The sequence below is a fragment of the Tachysurus fulvidraco genome, chromosome 17, assembly GCF_022655615.1.
Source record: "Tachysurus fulvidraco isolate hzauxx_2018 chromosome 17, HZAU_PFXX_2.0, whole genome shotgun sequence".
In the NCBI taxonomy this organism is placed as follows: domain Eukaryota; kingdom Metazoa; phylum Chordata; class Actinopteri; order Siluriformes; family Bagridae; genus Tachysurus; species Tachysurus fulvidraco.
This window is the reverse complement of record NC_062534.1, coordinates 2753524-2768057: the sequence shown is the minus strand read 5'-3', so window position 1 is coordinate 2768057 and position 14534 is coordinate 2753524. Positions and strand designations below refer to the sequence as shown.

General features: G+C 37.9%; 2 protein-coding genes across 4 annotated transcripts in view; one reads left to right on the top strand and one right to left on the bottom strand.

Moving 5' to 3' along the window:
• Positions 1 to 9493, top strand: part of LOC113638201 (tyrosine-protein phosphatase non-receptor type substrate 1-like) — a 10496-nt gene extending 1003 nt beyond the window's left edge. The window contains exons 2-5 of one of the 3 annotated variants that reach the window (XM_047802167.1): positions 31 to 405; positions 681 to 827; positions 904 to 944; positions 8786 to 9493. In XM_047802167.1, coding sequence (XP_047658123.1) covers positions 31 to 405; positions 681 to 827; positions 904 to 944; positions 8786 to 8920 — 698 coding nt within the window. In that variant the 3' untranslated portion in view covers positions 8921 to 9493. Of the gene's footprint in view, positions 1 to 30; positions 406 to 680; positions 828 to 903; positions 945 to 6092; positions 6429 to 6584; positions 6957 to 7233; positions 7351 to 7435; positions 7683 to 8785 lie in introns of those variants that run through there. The other 2 variants (XM_027139236.2, XM_047802168.1) reach the window with 2 other exon arrangements.
• Positions 9494 to 9642: 149 nt separating this feature from the next.
• LOC113646051 lies at positions 9643 to 12867 on the bottom strand. Its single transcript, XM_047802134.1, has 6 exons — positions 12807 to 12867; positions 12381 to 12725; positions 10667 to 11032; positions 10420 to 10521; positions 10092 to 10135; positions 9643 to 10005 (listed from the first exon to the last, which is right to left on the bottom strand). Exons 1-6 carry the CDS (start codon positions 12841 to 12843, stop codon positions 9883 to 9885), a joined length of 1017 nt encoding a protein of 338 aa, XP_047658090.1. The 5' UTR covers positions 12844 to 12867; the 3' UTR covers positions 9643 to 9882.
• Between the last annotated feature and the right edge of the window lie 1667 nt (positions 12868 to 14534).

Here is a 14534-nt window from a genome sequence, read left to right as displayed (position 1 = left end):
TGTAACAAATTAATAAAATGGCTTTTCTAGATTCAGTTGAACTTCGCTTGAATTATTCGGGTTCCAATTCAAAGCCAGAAGTTTATCAGCCTGACAAAGTTCTCTGTGTGAATATGGGGGACTCGGCTACTCTACACTGCTGTGTTTCTGGTGAAGATGTTGGAGCAGTTATATGGTTTATGCAACCAAACAGAAAAAATCCCCAGATTATGAGCAGAGGTTATAAAACTCCTGAAGTCACATTTTTCAATGAATTCCAAAATCTTCGTTTTCAAGTACAAATCTCTTCAAACTGCTCCGATATGACTATTTCTAACATCATCCAGTCTGATGAAGCCATGTACTACTGTGCCATCATAAAACCATTCAGCACGTTTGGACGTGGGACATATTTAAAAATTAAAGGTAGGATTTAATAAATTGATGATGTAGTGAAATACTCGCTGTGATCCTGATCAGTTTATAGGTGATTATGTTACTATTGCAAATTAAAGATAGGATTCTGAGTTGATTCTGAATGTTCAAGCTCCTGGTTTAATTTAGTGATGTTTTCCTGATGACTGTTAACATGTTCAACCTGGAAGATAAATAATAGTGAAGTAGTGAAATGTTAAATGTGTTTTCTTCAACAACACTGAGTTACAGACTTTTACTAAGTGAATCCTGATCAATGTTTAAAGGTGATCATGTTACTATTGCATCAGAATCAGAAATGATCAGATCTCTACATCGGACAGTGATCGGTTTGGGATCGGCTTTGGGTTTGTGCGCACTTCTGATTTTCTGTCTCACTTATTTCATCCTGCGGAGAAGAAAAGGTGATAAAAGTAAGTGCTAATAATTACTTCACTAAAGTCATTTTTAAACAATATAAAAAAAATATGTAAATTTCTGTATTAATAGCAAACGCTTCTGCTATTGAAGATTCTCCAAGAACGAGACAGGTACGTGGACAGATTTATTGTATATAAACAAGATTCCAGCTTCTTTTATTGTCATTATATTGTATGTAATGTATGTAATGTAACATGTAAAGTATGTGTGGTGTGTGTGTGTGTGTGTGTGTGTGTGTGTGTGTAGTATGTGTGTGTGTGTGTATGTTCGTTTGTAGTGTGTGTGGTGTGTGTGTGTGTGTGTGTGTGTGTGTGTGTGTGTGTGTTATGTCGAGGTAGATATAAGCAGTTCTTGAGTAAGCCATGTTTAGTGTAAGTTTATTGTTTAGTGTAAGTTTAGTGTTTATTGTAAGTTTAATGTTTTCTGTAAGTTTAATGTTTAGTGTAAGATTAATGTTTAGTGTAAGTTTAATGTTTAGTGTAAGTTTAATGTTTAGTGTAAGTTTAATGTTTAGTGTAAGTTTAATGTTTAGTGTAAGATTAAATCTGCAGTAAAGAATACAGGAGACCAATGTGTTTACTCCACTGTGAAAAACAGCTCTAATGTTTAATGTGAATTATCTAACACATTTCTAATTCAGTGACATTGTTGTGGCATTTATAAAGCACTTCTCTTCTTCTTACATTAAACATTATATTTCTATATAGTTACCTGAATAAAGAGGAAAAAAATAAACATACTTCATCTACACTGCTTCATTTAATTAATTAAAAAAATTATATGAAATATGTGCTGATCCATCTATCTATGATGGGGATCTATGATGGGGATCTATGATCTATGATAAATCTGCAAAATGAAAAAAAATAAATCATTTTCATTTTTGGCAGAGCTACCAGCAGATGGTAGTACTGAGAATATCCCTTCTGCAGACATCGTCTAAACTTCCTATGCAAATTAGGAGCGCTGAGTCAAGTTGACCTTGTCTGTTTTGTCTGCTTATAAAAAATGAAGTATATATGATAGCCTTTTTTTCACTTTTTTTGTCTAACTTGTGTAAAACATAACATATATTTTGCAAACATTTTTGTAATATTTGGTATAATAAACCTCATAAATATGCAAAAATGCCCCATTTTCTAGTTAAAAAAAAATAGAAATTTTGAATTATTTTCACTATAGTTAATGCACAATTACAGGCTGGTATATTTCTGTCACGGTGGGACAAAGGCGAATGCAGATCCATATGCAGTTAATATTTTTAATACGAAAAAACAGGAAACAAACAATGAACAAGCAGGCAAAACAGATCAGAACACTGAGCAGGACAGGGAACAGGAACAGAGACATAAACAGACAACATGCTGCATGCTAAATACTAAACAACGACTCACAACCAGGAAGTGAACAAAACAGAGTACATGTAGTGAATGAGAACCAATCACAAGACGGAGACAGACAAGGACTAAGACCTGGGGAAGAGATTGAATGCAATTAAATGTCCGTGGTAACAAATAGGTGGGCGGGGTCAACAATTAACATCAGGGAATGACAACAGACAGACACAAGGGAAAACACAGAAAGACTCGTTACAGACCCCCCCCACCCCCCCGAGCGGATTCCAGACGCCCCCAAGTCTACAGAAAGCAGTCCAGGAGGGTGGAGCGAAGGAGCAACTAGGGTGGGAGGGTGGGCTGGGTTGGTATACTGGCGCCGATAGGTGAGCAGGAGCACAGGGCGGCGCCGGCCGAGCAGGTGGCCAGGGCGGCGCCGGCAGAGCAGGAGGCCAGGGTGGCGCCGGCAGAGAAGGTGACTGGGGTGGTGCTGGAGGCGGAGCCAGAGACCGGAGCAGGACTGGAGACCAGGGTGGTGCTGGAGGCGGAGCCAGAGACCAGAGCAGGACCGGAGACCAGGGTGGTGCCGCAGGCTGAGCCAGGGACCATAACGGAGTTGGCGGCCAGTGTGGTGCTCTGAGCCTGTAAACAGGGACAGGAGGTAGAAGGGCTGGCAAATCCAGCGAAACGAAACACAGGACAGATAAAACAGGAACATTAATAGGTTCAGGCCAGGCAAAGAGTTCAGGGAGTTTGGAGTGTCACCATGTTGACTGCGTTCTCCGACTCAGTCATTTCGGTCGACCCAGGCCGGTTCGGCTGGTTCCGTCGACCCGGCTGGTTCTGTCAACCCAGTCGGTTCCCTCGACCCGGGCGGTTCGGCTGGTTCCGTCGACCCAGTCGGTTCCGCATGTTCCGTCGACCCGGCAGGTTCCGTCGGCCCTGGTCGGTTCCGTCGACCCGATTGGTTCCGTCGACCCGATTGGTTCCGTCGACCCGATTGGTTCCGTCGACCCGGTCGGTTTGGCAGGTTCCGTCGACCTGGTCGGTTCCGTCGACCCGGGCGGTTCGGCTGGTTCCGTCGACCCAGTCGGTTCCGTCAACCCAGTCGGTTTGGCAGGTTCCGTCGACCCGGTCGGTTCCATCGACCCGGTCGGCCCATCTGGTTCCGTCGACCCGGTCGGTTCGGCTGGTTCCGTCGACCCAGTCGGTTCGGCTGGTTCCGTCGACCCGGTCGGTACGGCTGGTTTCGACGACCCCGTCGGTTCCGGCGACCCGGCAGTTTCTGGCGACCCGGCTGGTCCAGCTGGTGGCTTAGGGATGCCGGCCGCCCGAGCCGAAATCATCAGGGTATCCGCTAGTTTGGAGACCAGCCGGTTAGCACGGGCCTCAGCCGAGCTTGCCGGTACGGTAGCCATGAGAACTGGCTCGGTCACAGGTGTGCACGGGACTGGGCTGGATGGAGGCACTGTAGGGTATTCGGGCGTCTGTGGCTGGTTCCGCTCTGTAGCCCACGGACCCCGATGCTTGCTTCCCTCCCAAAAAAATATTTACATCCGGCTTCCATCTCTACACTACTCAAGGTTAGCGCGGACCCGCCCAGGAGCAATGCCAAGTTGACAAACTCCGAGAATGATTTTATCTCTCGGGTAAACGGCATCGCAGGATGTCCTTTAGTCCGTGCTTAAAAATGTCCTTGAGAGCCTTCTCGTCAAAGTCCACGAATACCTCCGTATATTCCTCGACCGGGGAGTCCTCCTGACATAGACAACACAGGATTTCTGCTGGATCCATTTGGTGTGTTGTTCTGTCCCGGCGGGACAAAGGCGAATGCGGATCCATATGCAGTTACTATTTTTAATACGAAAAAACAGGAAACAAACAATGAACAAGCAGGCAAAACAGATCAGAACACTGAGCAGGACAGGGAACAGGAACAGAGACATAAACAGACATCTGCAGACATTGTCTAAACTTCCTATGCAAATTAGGAGCGCTGAGTCAAGTTGACCTTGTCTGTTTTGACTGCTTATAAAAAATGAAGTATATATGATAGCCTTTTTTTCACTTTTTTTGTCTAACTTGTTTACAACATATTAACATATATTTTGCAAACATTTTTGTAATATTTGGTATAATAAACCTCATAAATATGCAAAATGCCCCGATTTCTAGTAAAAAAAACATAAATTTTGAATTATTTTCACTATAGAGGCACAAAAGTTAATGCACAATTACAGGCTGGTATATTTCTGTCACGGTGGGACAAAGGCGAATGCAGATCCATATGCAGTTACTATTTTTAATACGTACGATAAAACAGGAAACAAACAATGAACAAGCAGGCAAAACAGATCAGAACATTGAGCAGGACAGGGAACAGGAATAGAGACATAAACAGACAACATGCTGCATACTAAACACTAAACAACGACTCACAACCGGGAAGTGAACAAAACAGAGTACATATAGTGAATGAGAACCAATCACGAGATGGAGACAGACAAGGACTAAGACAAAACACCTGGGGAAGAGATTGAATGCAATTAAATGTCCGTGGTAACAAATAGGTGGGCGGGGTCAACAATTAACATCAGGGAATGACAACAGACAGACACAAGGGAAAACACAGACAGACCCGTTACAATTTCAAAGCCAGGAAATTGTTTTGAAACCATTTTGACCTTTTTTAATGACAGTAAATAATAAAACCTGTTTTTCTTCCAGGTCAAATTGACTCGAAAGCTTATAAATCAAAAATTCTACAATGATCACCATCCTGTGTGATCAGCTTACATTTGTGAACATTTTAAACTTGTTATGTCTATTTTGCCTACCAGATGCCATCTGATCACCCAAAAATGGGCTACACACACACACACACACACACACACACACACACACACACACACACACACACACACACACCACTCAAAAACATGGCATAATTTATTGTGAATAAAACTTCCTTTACACCTCTTTTGCTTTTTATTATATGTAATTTATGAGCAATAAACCTCATGAAATTATGCCATGTTTTTGAGTAAAATAAAGAGAAATTATTAATTATTAAATATTATTTTGGATAACCACTGGCTGGTGTATGTCAAACATCCCCAGCTCAAAGCTGACTGATGCAACTAAATTAATAGATGGCAAGTTTCAGGGGCAAATTAATTAAGTAAATTTGTTTACTTAGAAAAACATACAAACTTGCGTATAAATTAACATTTTTTACAAAGATTTTCTTTTTAAAACAGCTTCCACTTAAGATTTTAAGTATGTGGAGTCAATTCATGTATTCAGAATTGCTTCCCGGAATTGGAAATTGGATTTTAAACAATTTCTACATTTTGATGTTTGATTTACGTTAACATGCAGGACAGTGTTTTTAAGTTCCACAAACCTGTGACTAAATGTTTTGCACCATTGTACAATAACCGTGTTCAGTTTTTATGCATAATGCACTTACATAAATGTTAAACTGGGTAAGTGTTTTTGTGAAATTGCACATACTACTGAGGTTGTTCATAATATATTTCTGGTAAAGGACAATTCATTTAATATAACGATTTTTATAATTTACTTCCTCTTTGCACCAATACAAAGAAAAAAGTGGACTTATTGTTAGTTCTATGTAATTTTACTATGAGTTTACTGGTCTGGCCCCCTTGAGATCAGATTAAGCTGTACCCCTGGTCTAAACCCTAATTCATCCATAAATATGTTGACAAGGACTGGAGCGAAAATAACCATATTACAATAGTAAAGAAAAAATACAGTAAATTCAACAACAGTTATTTCCTAATTCTTCAAGATTAATAAACAGTTCAAGGCTATAAACAACACGATTTGAAGGAGCTCTAGGTTTTGAAGCGACTGCCAGCATTAACACCGTTCACAAGAACCACAGGATCTGATCTGATAACAGTTCTGATTTAAGTTTAATGTGTGTTTGTATCTTTCTCCACTTTATTAGCACTTTCTCTGTCTCTTAGTTGTGTATAGACTCATTTTTTCCATCACAACAGCAACATCATGACCATTTATCTGACAGAACAACACCAACAAGTTAATGTGGGTGCGAGGTGGGTGATGAGAATACTACATAGAATGTCATCGCATGTCTTGTTTTAGAGCATGCTCAGTAACGCCCGGCTATAATATAAAAGCAAGCCGCGCTTTCTTACACACTGTGTTAAGTGTGAACACACAAGATGTCTGGTTTCTCCGGCTTCTTTTTAATCTTCTGCACTATACGTAAGTAAAGTAAAGTTTTTTTATTATATTTTATAATATATTGCTATGATGTCATCATTTCTAATTACTAGACCATTATTATTCTTATTCTTATTTTTTTTTTATCCTGGATGGATAAGGATTAAATGTAATTAAATCATACATTGGCTTTTCTAGATACAGTTAAACTTCGCAGGAATTATTCAGGTCCCGATCCAAAGGCAGTTTATCAGCCTGACAAAGTTCTCTGTGTGAATATGGGGGACTCGGCTACTCTACACTGCTGTGTTTCTGGTGAAGATGTTGGAGGAGTTATCTGGTTTAAGCAACCAAACAGAAAACATCCCCAGATTATGAGCAGATTGTATAAAACTGCTGAAGTCACATTTTTCAATGAATTCCAAAATCTTCGTTTTCAAGTACAAATCTCTTCAAACTGTTCCAGTATGACCATTTCTAACATCATCCAGTCTGATGAAGCCATGTACTACTGTGCCATCACAAAACCATTCAGCACGTTTGGACGTGGGACATATTTAAAAATTAAAGGTAGGATTTACTTTAGATTGATGATGTATTGAAATATTCGCTGTGATCCTGATCAGTTTATAGGTGATTATGTTACTATTGCAAATTAAAGGTAGGATTCTGAGTTGATTGTGAATGTTTAAGCTCCTGGTTTAATGTAGTGATGTTTTCCTGATGACTGTTAACATGTTCAACCTGGAAGATAAATAATAGTGAAGTAGTGAAATGTTAACTGTGTTTTCTTCAACAACACTGAGTTTCAGACTTTTACTAAGTGAATCCTGATCAATGTTTATAGGTGATCATGTTACTGTTGCATCAGAAACATCTAAAGCAGCTCTGTGTGATCATTCAGTGGTGTGTGAACCAACACTGCATGGAAACAACACTAACACCAACACACAACACAACACAGGTGAGATGTCAGTGTTTTGTACTAATCTAAATATAATGTGGTGAAATAACAGAATCAGAAATGATCAGATCTCTACATCGGACAGTGATAGGTTTTGGATCGGCTTTGGGTTTGTGCGCACTTCTGATTTTCTGTCTCACTTATTACATACTGAGGAGAAGAAAATGTGATAAAAGTAAGTGCTAATAATTACTTCACTACAGTTATATTTGAATATTATGTACATTATAAAAAAAAAATATTATGAACATTTCTGTATCAATAGCAAACACTTCTGCTATTAAAGATTCTTCAGGAACGAGGCAGGTACGTGGACAGATTTATTGTATATGAACAAGATTCCAGCTTCTTTTATTGTCATTATACTGTATGTAATGTATGTAATGTAATTATGTATATATGTATATTATTAAATAGAAATATATATATTAATAAGTTATTGCACAATAGTCAAATATATGTTTTAATTATTTTTTTAAATATTTTATTTTATTTTTATATTGTATAAAATTTAGAGGGTATTAAATTGCAACAGACTCTAAACATACTGAGTAATAAAATGTATGAATGAACACATACTGAGGAATACAGAGAATGTAAACATTCTTATTATAGGTTCTGTGTATAAATGTGATCCTTCTGTTTATGTGTGTGTATGTGTGTGTGTGTGGTGTGTGTATGTGTATGTATATGTGTGTGTGTGTGTGTGTGTGTGTGTGTGTGTGTGTGTGTGTGTGTGTGTGTGTGTGTGTGTGTGTGCGCGAGTGTATTTATGTGTGTGCATGTGTGTGTGTGTAGTGTGTGTGTGTGCGCGTGCATGTGTGTGTATGTGCGTGCGTGCGTGTGTGGTGCGTGTGTGGTGTGTGTGTGTGTGTGTGTGTGTGACAGTGTGTGTGAGAGTGTTTGTGTGTGTGTGTGTGTGTGTGTGTGTGGTGTGTGTGACAGTGTGTGTGTGTGTGTGTGTGTGTGTGTGTGTGTGTGTGTGTCTGACAGTGTGTGTAACTGTGTGTGTGTGTGTGGTGTGTGTGTGTTGTGTGTGTGTGTGTGTGTGTGTGTGTGTGTGTGTGTGTGTGTGTGTGTGTGTGTGGTGTTGAGGTACATAGAAGCTGTTCTTGAGTAAGTTTAGTGTTTAGTGTAAGTTTAATGTTTAGTGTAAGTTTAATGTTTAGTGTAAGTTTAATGTTTACTGTGTGGTGTTGAGGTACATAGAAGCTGTTCTTGAGTAAGTTTAGTGTTTAGTGTAAGTTTAATGTTTAGTGTAAGTTTAATGTTTACTGTGTGGTGTTGAGGTACATAGAAGCTGTTCTGAGTAAGTTTAATGTTTAGTATAAGATTAAATCTGCAGTAAAGAATGAAGTAAATCTCACTACTGGTCTTTTTGTGCTGTTCACTAAGTTATATATGCACAATAACATCAGATTTTGTTGATTTACAGGAATCTGAAGTTGACACGCTGAATTACGCAGCTTTGGAATTCTCTAAACGGAACGCAGTAAAAAGTCGGACACAAACTGACACAACAGGAGACCAATGCGTTTACTCTACTGTGAAAAACAGCTCTAATGTCTAATGTGAATTATCTAACACGTTTCTAATTAAGTGACCTATTTTAGCATTTATAAAGCACTTCTCTTCTTCTTACATTAAACATTATATTTGTATATAGTATATATTTGTATATATTTACCTGAATAAAGACAAAAAAGTAAACATGCATCTACACTTTAAATACTGCTTCATTTAATCCTGTAAAACCCAAATATTGAAAAAAATAAATATGAAATATGTGCTGTGGCACACCTACCCATCTACCTACCCACCTACCTACCTACCTACCTACCTACCTACCTATGTACATAACTACCTACCTCTAAACATTTTATAGGACACACAAACACCTTGTCCTCTTTCCCACTAATGTCCTGGCTTTAGTTCACACATTAACTCTCCTAGTAATTTAGCAGGAATGTTGTTAGTTGTCGATCTCATCAAATCATTCAAATCTAAGAACAAACCCAGAAACAGTAACCATAAGAATTTACGTTTCTAGATATATATGTGTGTGTGTGTGCAACTGACAGTCGAGAGTCTGTCAGATATCCGGAGAGCTCGGTACTGTAGTGTTTACTTGAGAATAAAACTGTGGATCGTGTGTGTGTGTGTGTGTGTGTGTGCGTGTGTGTGTGTGTGTGTGTGTGTGAGAGTGTGTGTGTGCACTCACTGTGCACTGTTTTATTCACACTCTCTCTCTCTCTCTCTCTCTCTCTCTCTCTATCTATCTATCTATCTCTCTCTCTCTCTCTCCTTTTCTCGTTTTTGATCCCTCGCCCTCGCTCATAATTAAACAGAACACACCATTTCTTTCACTTTATAAATGCACATAGGAAAAAAAAAACATTCATCATCATTCATAATGGCGAGTTTAACAAATTATAATGAAATGCTTCCTCAACATGAAGCTCTGATGAAGTTTATACAGTATGAACTCTCCGCCTTGGAGAGATTAAATTATAATAATATTACTATTAACATTTATCTAAGTATCACTTCAGAATAAACCGTATCTTGATTTTGTCCTCTTTTTATTCTTCCACTTGTAGTTTTCCTCTCAGTGAAATTCAGGCCAGCGTAATTCAGCTCCTCGGCATCACGGCCCTGCAGGAGCAGATAGAAAGAGTTCTTCGCTAATAAATAAGATGATTTTTGTAGCTAACCACAGTATATAGTTCCTGATTTCTTACCTGTTTTTGCGTTCGCTCTTTCGATGCACCTTGTAGACGTTTTTCTGTAGAAGAAAAACAAGCTTTATAACCGGAGCCGTGCTGAAATGTACATGCGCTTGTGTTTATTTTCACGACGTAATTTTCACTAGCTTCTAGACATCAAAAATGTACCGAATCGAACAGCAACTAATTCCATTAACTTATGGATTTCTTATTTTTTAGTATTGAACTGAATGTAGAAATATTTATGAATGAATAAACACCTCATTGTAAAAAAAATATGTTTTTATTAGATTAGATGTTTAATGATTAGTTTTACTCCAGAACTTAATGAATGAAAACTTACCTGTGCGTCGTTTTTTACAGGATGAAAAAGCTTGAGCAGAATTTATAATCACAGACACTGTCAAAGCTACAACAAGACAGATCACTACAGCATCGGATCCATCTGTAGATTAATAAATAAATAAATAAACAAACAAATAAATAAATAAATTAATTAATTAATTAATTAATACATGCTCTAGAGTCACAAAAATATTCTGAATATTTCTACCTCAAACCAAGAGATACATATTTCAATTTGTTCTTACTGAAATGTTGCTCAGTGAGAGTCTTCAGATCCATCTGTATTCGTGTCCCGTTCCCGAAGACGATCTTCCCACACAGGAGCACAGCGCAGTAGTAAGTTCCAGTATCATTGAGGCTGAGGATGTTCTTGGAGAAGTTGTACACACAGGTGTGTGTAGAAGAGTCGATCTCACACTGATGGCTGCTGTTGTGATGAGTGTAAATGATTTGAGGATGGGATTGTGGTGGAGCAGCTCTGAACCAGAGCACTTGGAGTTCTGCTGCTCTGCTCTCAGAGAGAACCGAGCACTGCAGAGTCACTGAGGTTCCTGCAGGAACCGAGTCCGACACGCCGCGCTGCCACACACTCACTTTTACATCTTTTTCATCTGATCAGTGTGATATAGACACAGATGATTTAGATTGTACCCATTTATACAACGAGTTCAAAATTTACTTACTAAATACCCACTAGATCCCTAATACACTTGTGTACAGCACTTTACAAAGACCAAAACAATGTATATCTAAGATTAAAGATGAAATAATTCATAATTTTTACTATTAATAAAATCTCTACTGAAGGAATCTTAATAGAGGTTATTAAAATAAAATGATTAATCACAAGTTTATCATTAAGCATGTAATTAATTTTTTAGTAAACGAACATATGGGACGTTTTTATTCAGTGTAAATTAAAGTCTGATGTCGTGTCTGTGAGTCCGATCTAAAGTGAGTCGTTCTTTCGGCGCGTTTTAGACGTGTGTTTTTCCCTCTGTTGATGATCTTACACTGAATTTTAGTTTTGAAGAGAAACCTGAGCTGCTTTTTAGATGAACAAACACTCTGAGCTTCTCAGAGAGCAGAAATGGGTTTGATATCAACATTTACTCTGAAGATACAAACATCTGTGTGGAGAAAAATACTTTTGTATGAATATATCACCTCTAATGTTATAGATAAAAACAGGAATAGTGATGAAACATGACAAATTCTTAAAGTCCTGAGTGTCTACTTTCATATGAGCTTCATATTAACACCACTGTAGAGTCAGACACGTGGAAGACGTTCAGTAGTGAACATGGACGCGAGAAAAACTAACAGGTGGAAACTATTTTTAGGCCTCTGGAATTCCATATAAACTCACATTAAAGAAAATGACTCATTATTTAATAATTTAACTCTTGACAGAAAAATAAGGCATTTAAGTCATTTTTTTAATAACTAAGTGAAGATATTTATTGTGTCTTGTTGGATGGGGAGATAAAATCTAAAAAAAATAAATAATAATTCATTAAATAAAACAAATATATACAGATTGTCATAAAATAACCACACGGTAAGCAAACAATAAAAATGATTAGTAAGCATATTTAGCAACACAAAAATATATTTTTCTTTCCTTTTACTTTTTTCTTAATTTATTTTTTTTTTATTCAATCTATTATGTATATTTATTACAGAATTCTTAATTACAGATAATACAAAGGCCACGTTTTCAACACCGACAGTGATTCTTGCCTCTGGATGATATACTGATGATGGAAAAACTTGGTATTTAGAAATTGTATGTTACTTTGAATTTTGAATTTATGAATTTTTTAAATCTTTTAAAATTTTAAATATCAGTATTTTTATACTACAAACTACAAAAAAATCCATCAACAGATTAAGCACTCTGTATTTACATTTATATGTGTGTGTGTGTGTGTGTGTGTGTGTGTGTGTGTGTGTTACCTGTCACAGCTACAAATGTTCCATTGGAAAATTCAAAATGGCCCCAGCTATATATGCCACAGAAATACAATCCTTCATCAGGTTTCTTTGTTTGTAGAATTGTTAAAGAAATTCCATTCATGATTTCATCTACTTTAAATCTTGAGCTGAACTCAGGTGAAGTTTGGGTGTCTATCAGTGCTGTTGTTTTCCCCACTTCCTGAGGCATCTGACCAAATTGTTGCTTGTACCAAACCATAAGTTCTTTACTGAGTTTTTTTCGAAACGTGCAGTTCAGAGACACACGTCCTCCAGACTTCACCCAGACAACCGACGTTTGGTTAAAATCCTCAGCGTGGGCTGGAACTAGAAAACCAGTTCAAGTCAGATCCAGTGTGACTGATGAAATACAGTAATAAATGATATCAACTCACGTGTAAAACTTACAAATTTGAAGAAATAACACGATCCAGAGTAGAGACATCTTCGTAAAACACACGATCCTTGAGTCGAGGTGTTTGTAAGTATTTAGAGAACCAAACCACTGAATTTTATACTGGAGACTTTCATCTGATTGGCTGGAACAAGTCACATGTTCACTTTAAATTTCCGTTCCACCTACATGTGTGTTTGTAACTCAGTTTGGGCAGCAGAAGAGAAGTCAGTGGTGAAAAGTGCAGCAAAAAACCTGTTCACATCGAACTGTTTCTACTTTACACTGATGCTTTCTATTCTGGGAATTTAATCATTGTAATTAAAAAGATTTGAACAGGTTAAAAAACCTAAAGAAATATTTATCAAGTGTTTTGCTGGAAAACTTTAAGTCTATAATGTATCATTTAACAGTTTATGGATTCAGTCCTGATTCAGATTTTTATTGAATTTCTGTTAGCATTAGCATCTTGCTAATTTGTAGAACTGACTCTGTGAGGTCTTTAATCATTCGTGAGGTTGGATTTGGGCTTAAAAATAATTATGAAATATTAAATTCTATTAATAAACACATCCAGTGTGTCTGCTTACATACACATAATACAGATAACATTGTTTTGCTCATTGTTTGTTCCACAAAGATCTACAAAGTTAGCATTAGCATCTTTAATCCTCTGAGATACAGCCATCGAACAGACGCACGCTGTTTTTTATTTCATCGTATTTTATGGCCTACCAGCTGCTACAATGAGAAACAGGGTTAACCAATCAGAATTGTGAATTTTCCCGGTTGTCTATAACAGCTATTAGACATGTAGCTACACTCTGACCTCAGAGATATCTAGGTGACGGTAAAGACAACGCGTGTGTTCATGGGTGGAAGTGTACATAAGAGATGAAAGCAAATTTGATTGAATGTCAAGTCTAAAAATATCATTTAGCATATTTTTTTATCATATTGAACTGAATTCATTTAAAGGTGGGGTCTCCATGGTTTGAAAGCCAATGTTGACATATAAAATCACCAAAACAAACACGCCCCTAACTCAAACAGGTCCCACCCCTGTATCGATAGCCCCGCCCACACATACATACGTAACCCAGGCAACTAATGGAAAGAAACGTGTCTTTATCATAGCTGAAGGGAAGAACAATACGATTGTAGATAAACAAACGAGCAAAAATGACACACAAGCATAATCATGTAAAGGAAAAAGGCATATATTAGTTCTGTGTAACAAAGCAAAACCAACGTTACTCACCTATCGAAAAGGAAAAAAGCGCCTCGGCATCTTAAGTAAAGTCGGCCACATTTTCACAGGTCGGAGTTTCCCAAGTCAATAACTCCTGAGCTAAACGCTGTTACTACACAAAACACGGTTGTAGCTGCCTCTCTACATTACTACGATAGAAAAGAGGTGTTATTTGTGTAGTAACAGCGTTTAGCTCAGGAGTTATTGACTCGGGAAACTCCAACCTGTGAATATGTGGCCAACTTCCTGCTCCTTCAGTTCTCTCCAGCGCTGGAAAGCTGATCCTATATTAACACGTCCTACTTCTTGCCTTATAGTAAGCCTTTCTTTGCTTTCTTTCTTTGTTTTTATCCTCCATGTCGATGTTAAAACCGCTTTCTGCTAATGTCACACATGCGCACTGAACACTCTTTCCGCCCATATTGGCAAGCCCCGCCCCTTTCTGCTCATTGGCTACACGTTTGTTTTGCTTTTTTGTTTTGATTTTTGT

What these genes read in the sequence shown, in the direction of transcription:
- LOC113646051 (XM_047802134.1), bottom strand. Translation starts at nt 12,843, where the DNA reads ATGTCTCTACTCTGGATCGTGTTATTTCTTCAAATTT. An exon ending in AACATTTGTAGCTGTGACAG is followed by an intron (nt 11,033 to 12,380) that starts GTAACACACACA and finishes CACACTGATCAG; the next exon opens with ATGAAAAAGATGTAAAAGTG. An exon ending in CTGTAAAAAACGACGCACAG is followed by an intron (nt 10,136 to 10,419) that starts GTAAGTTTTCAT and finishes TTTCTTCTACAG; the next exon opens with AAAAACGTCTACAAGGTGCA.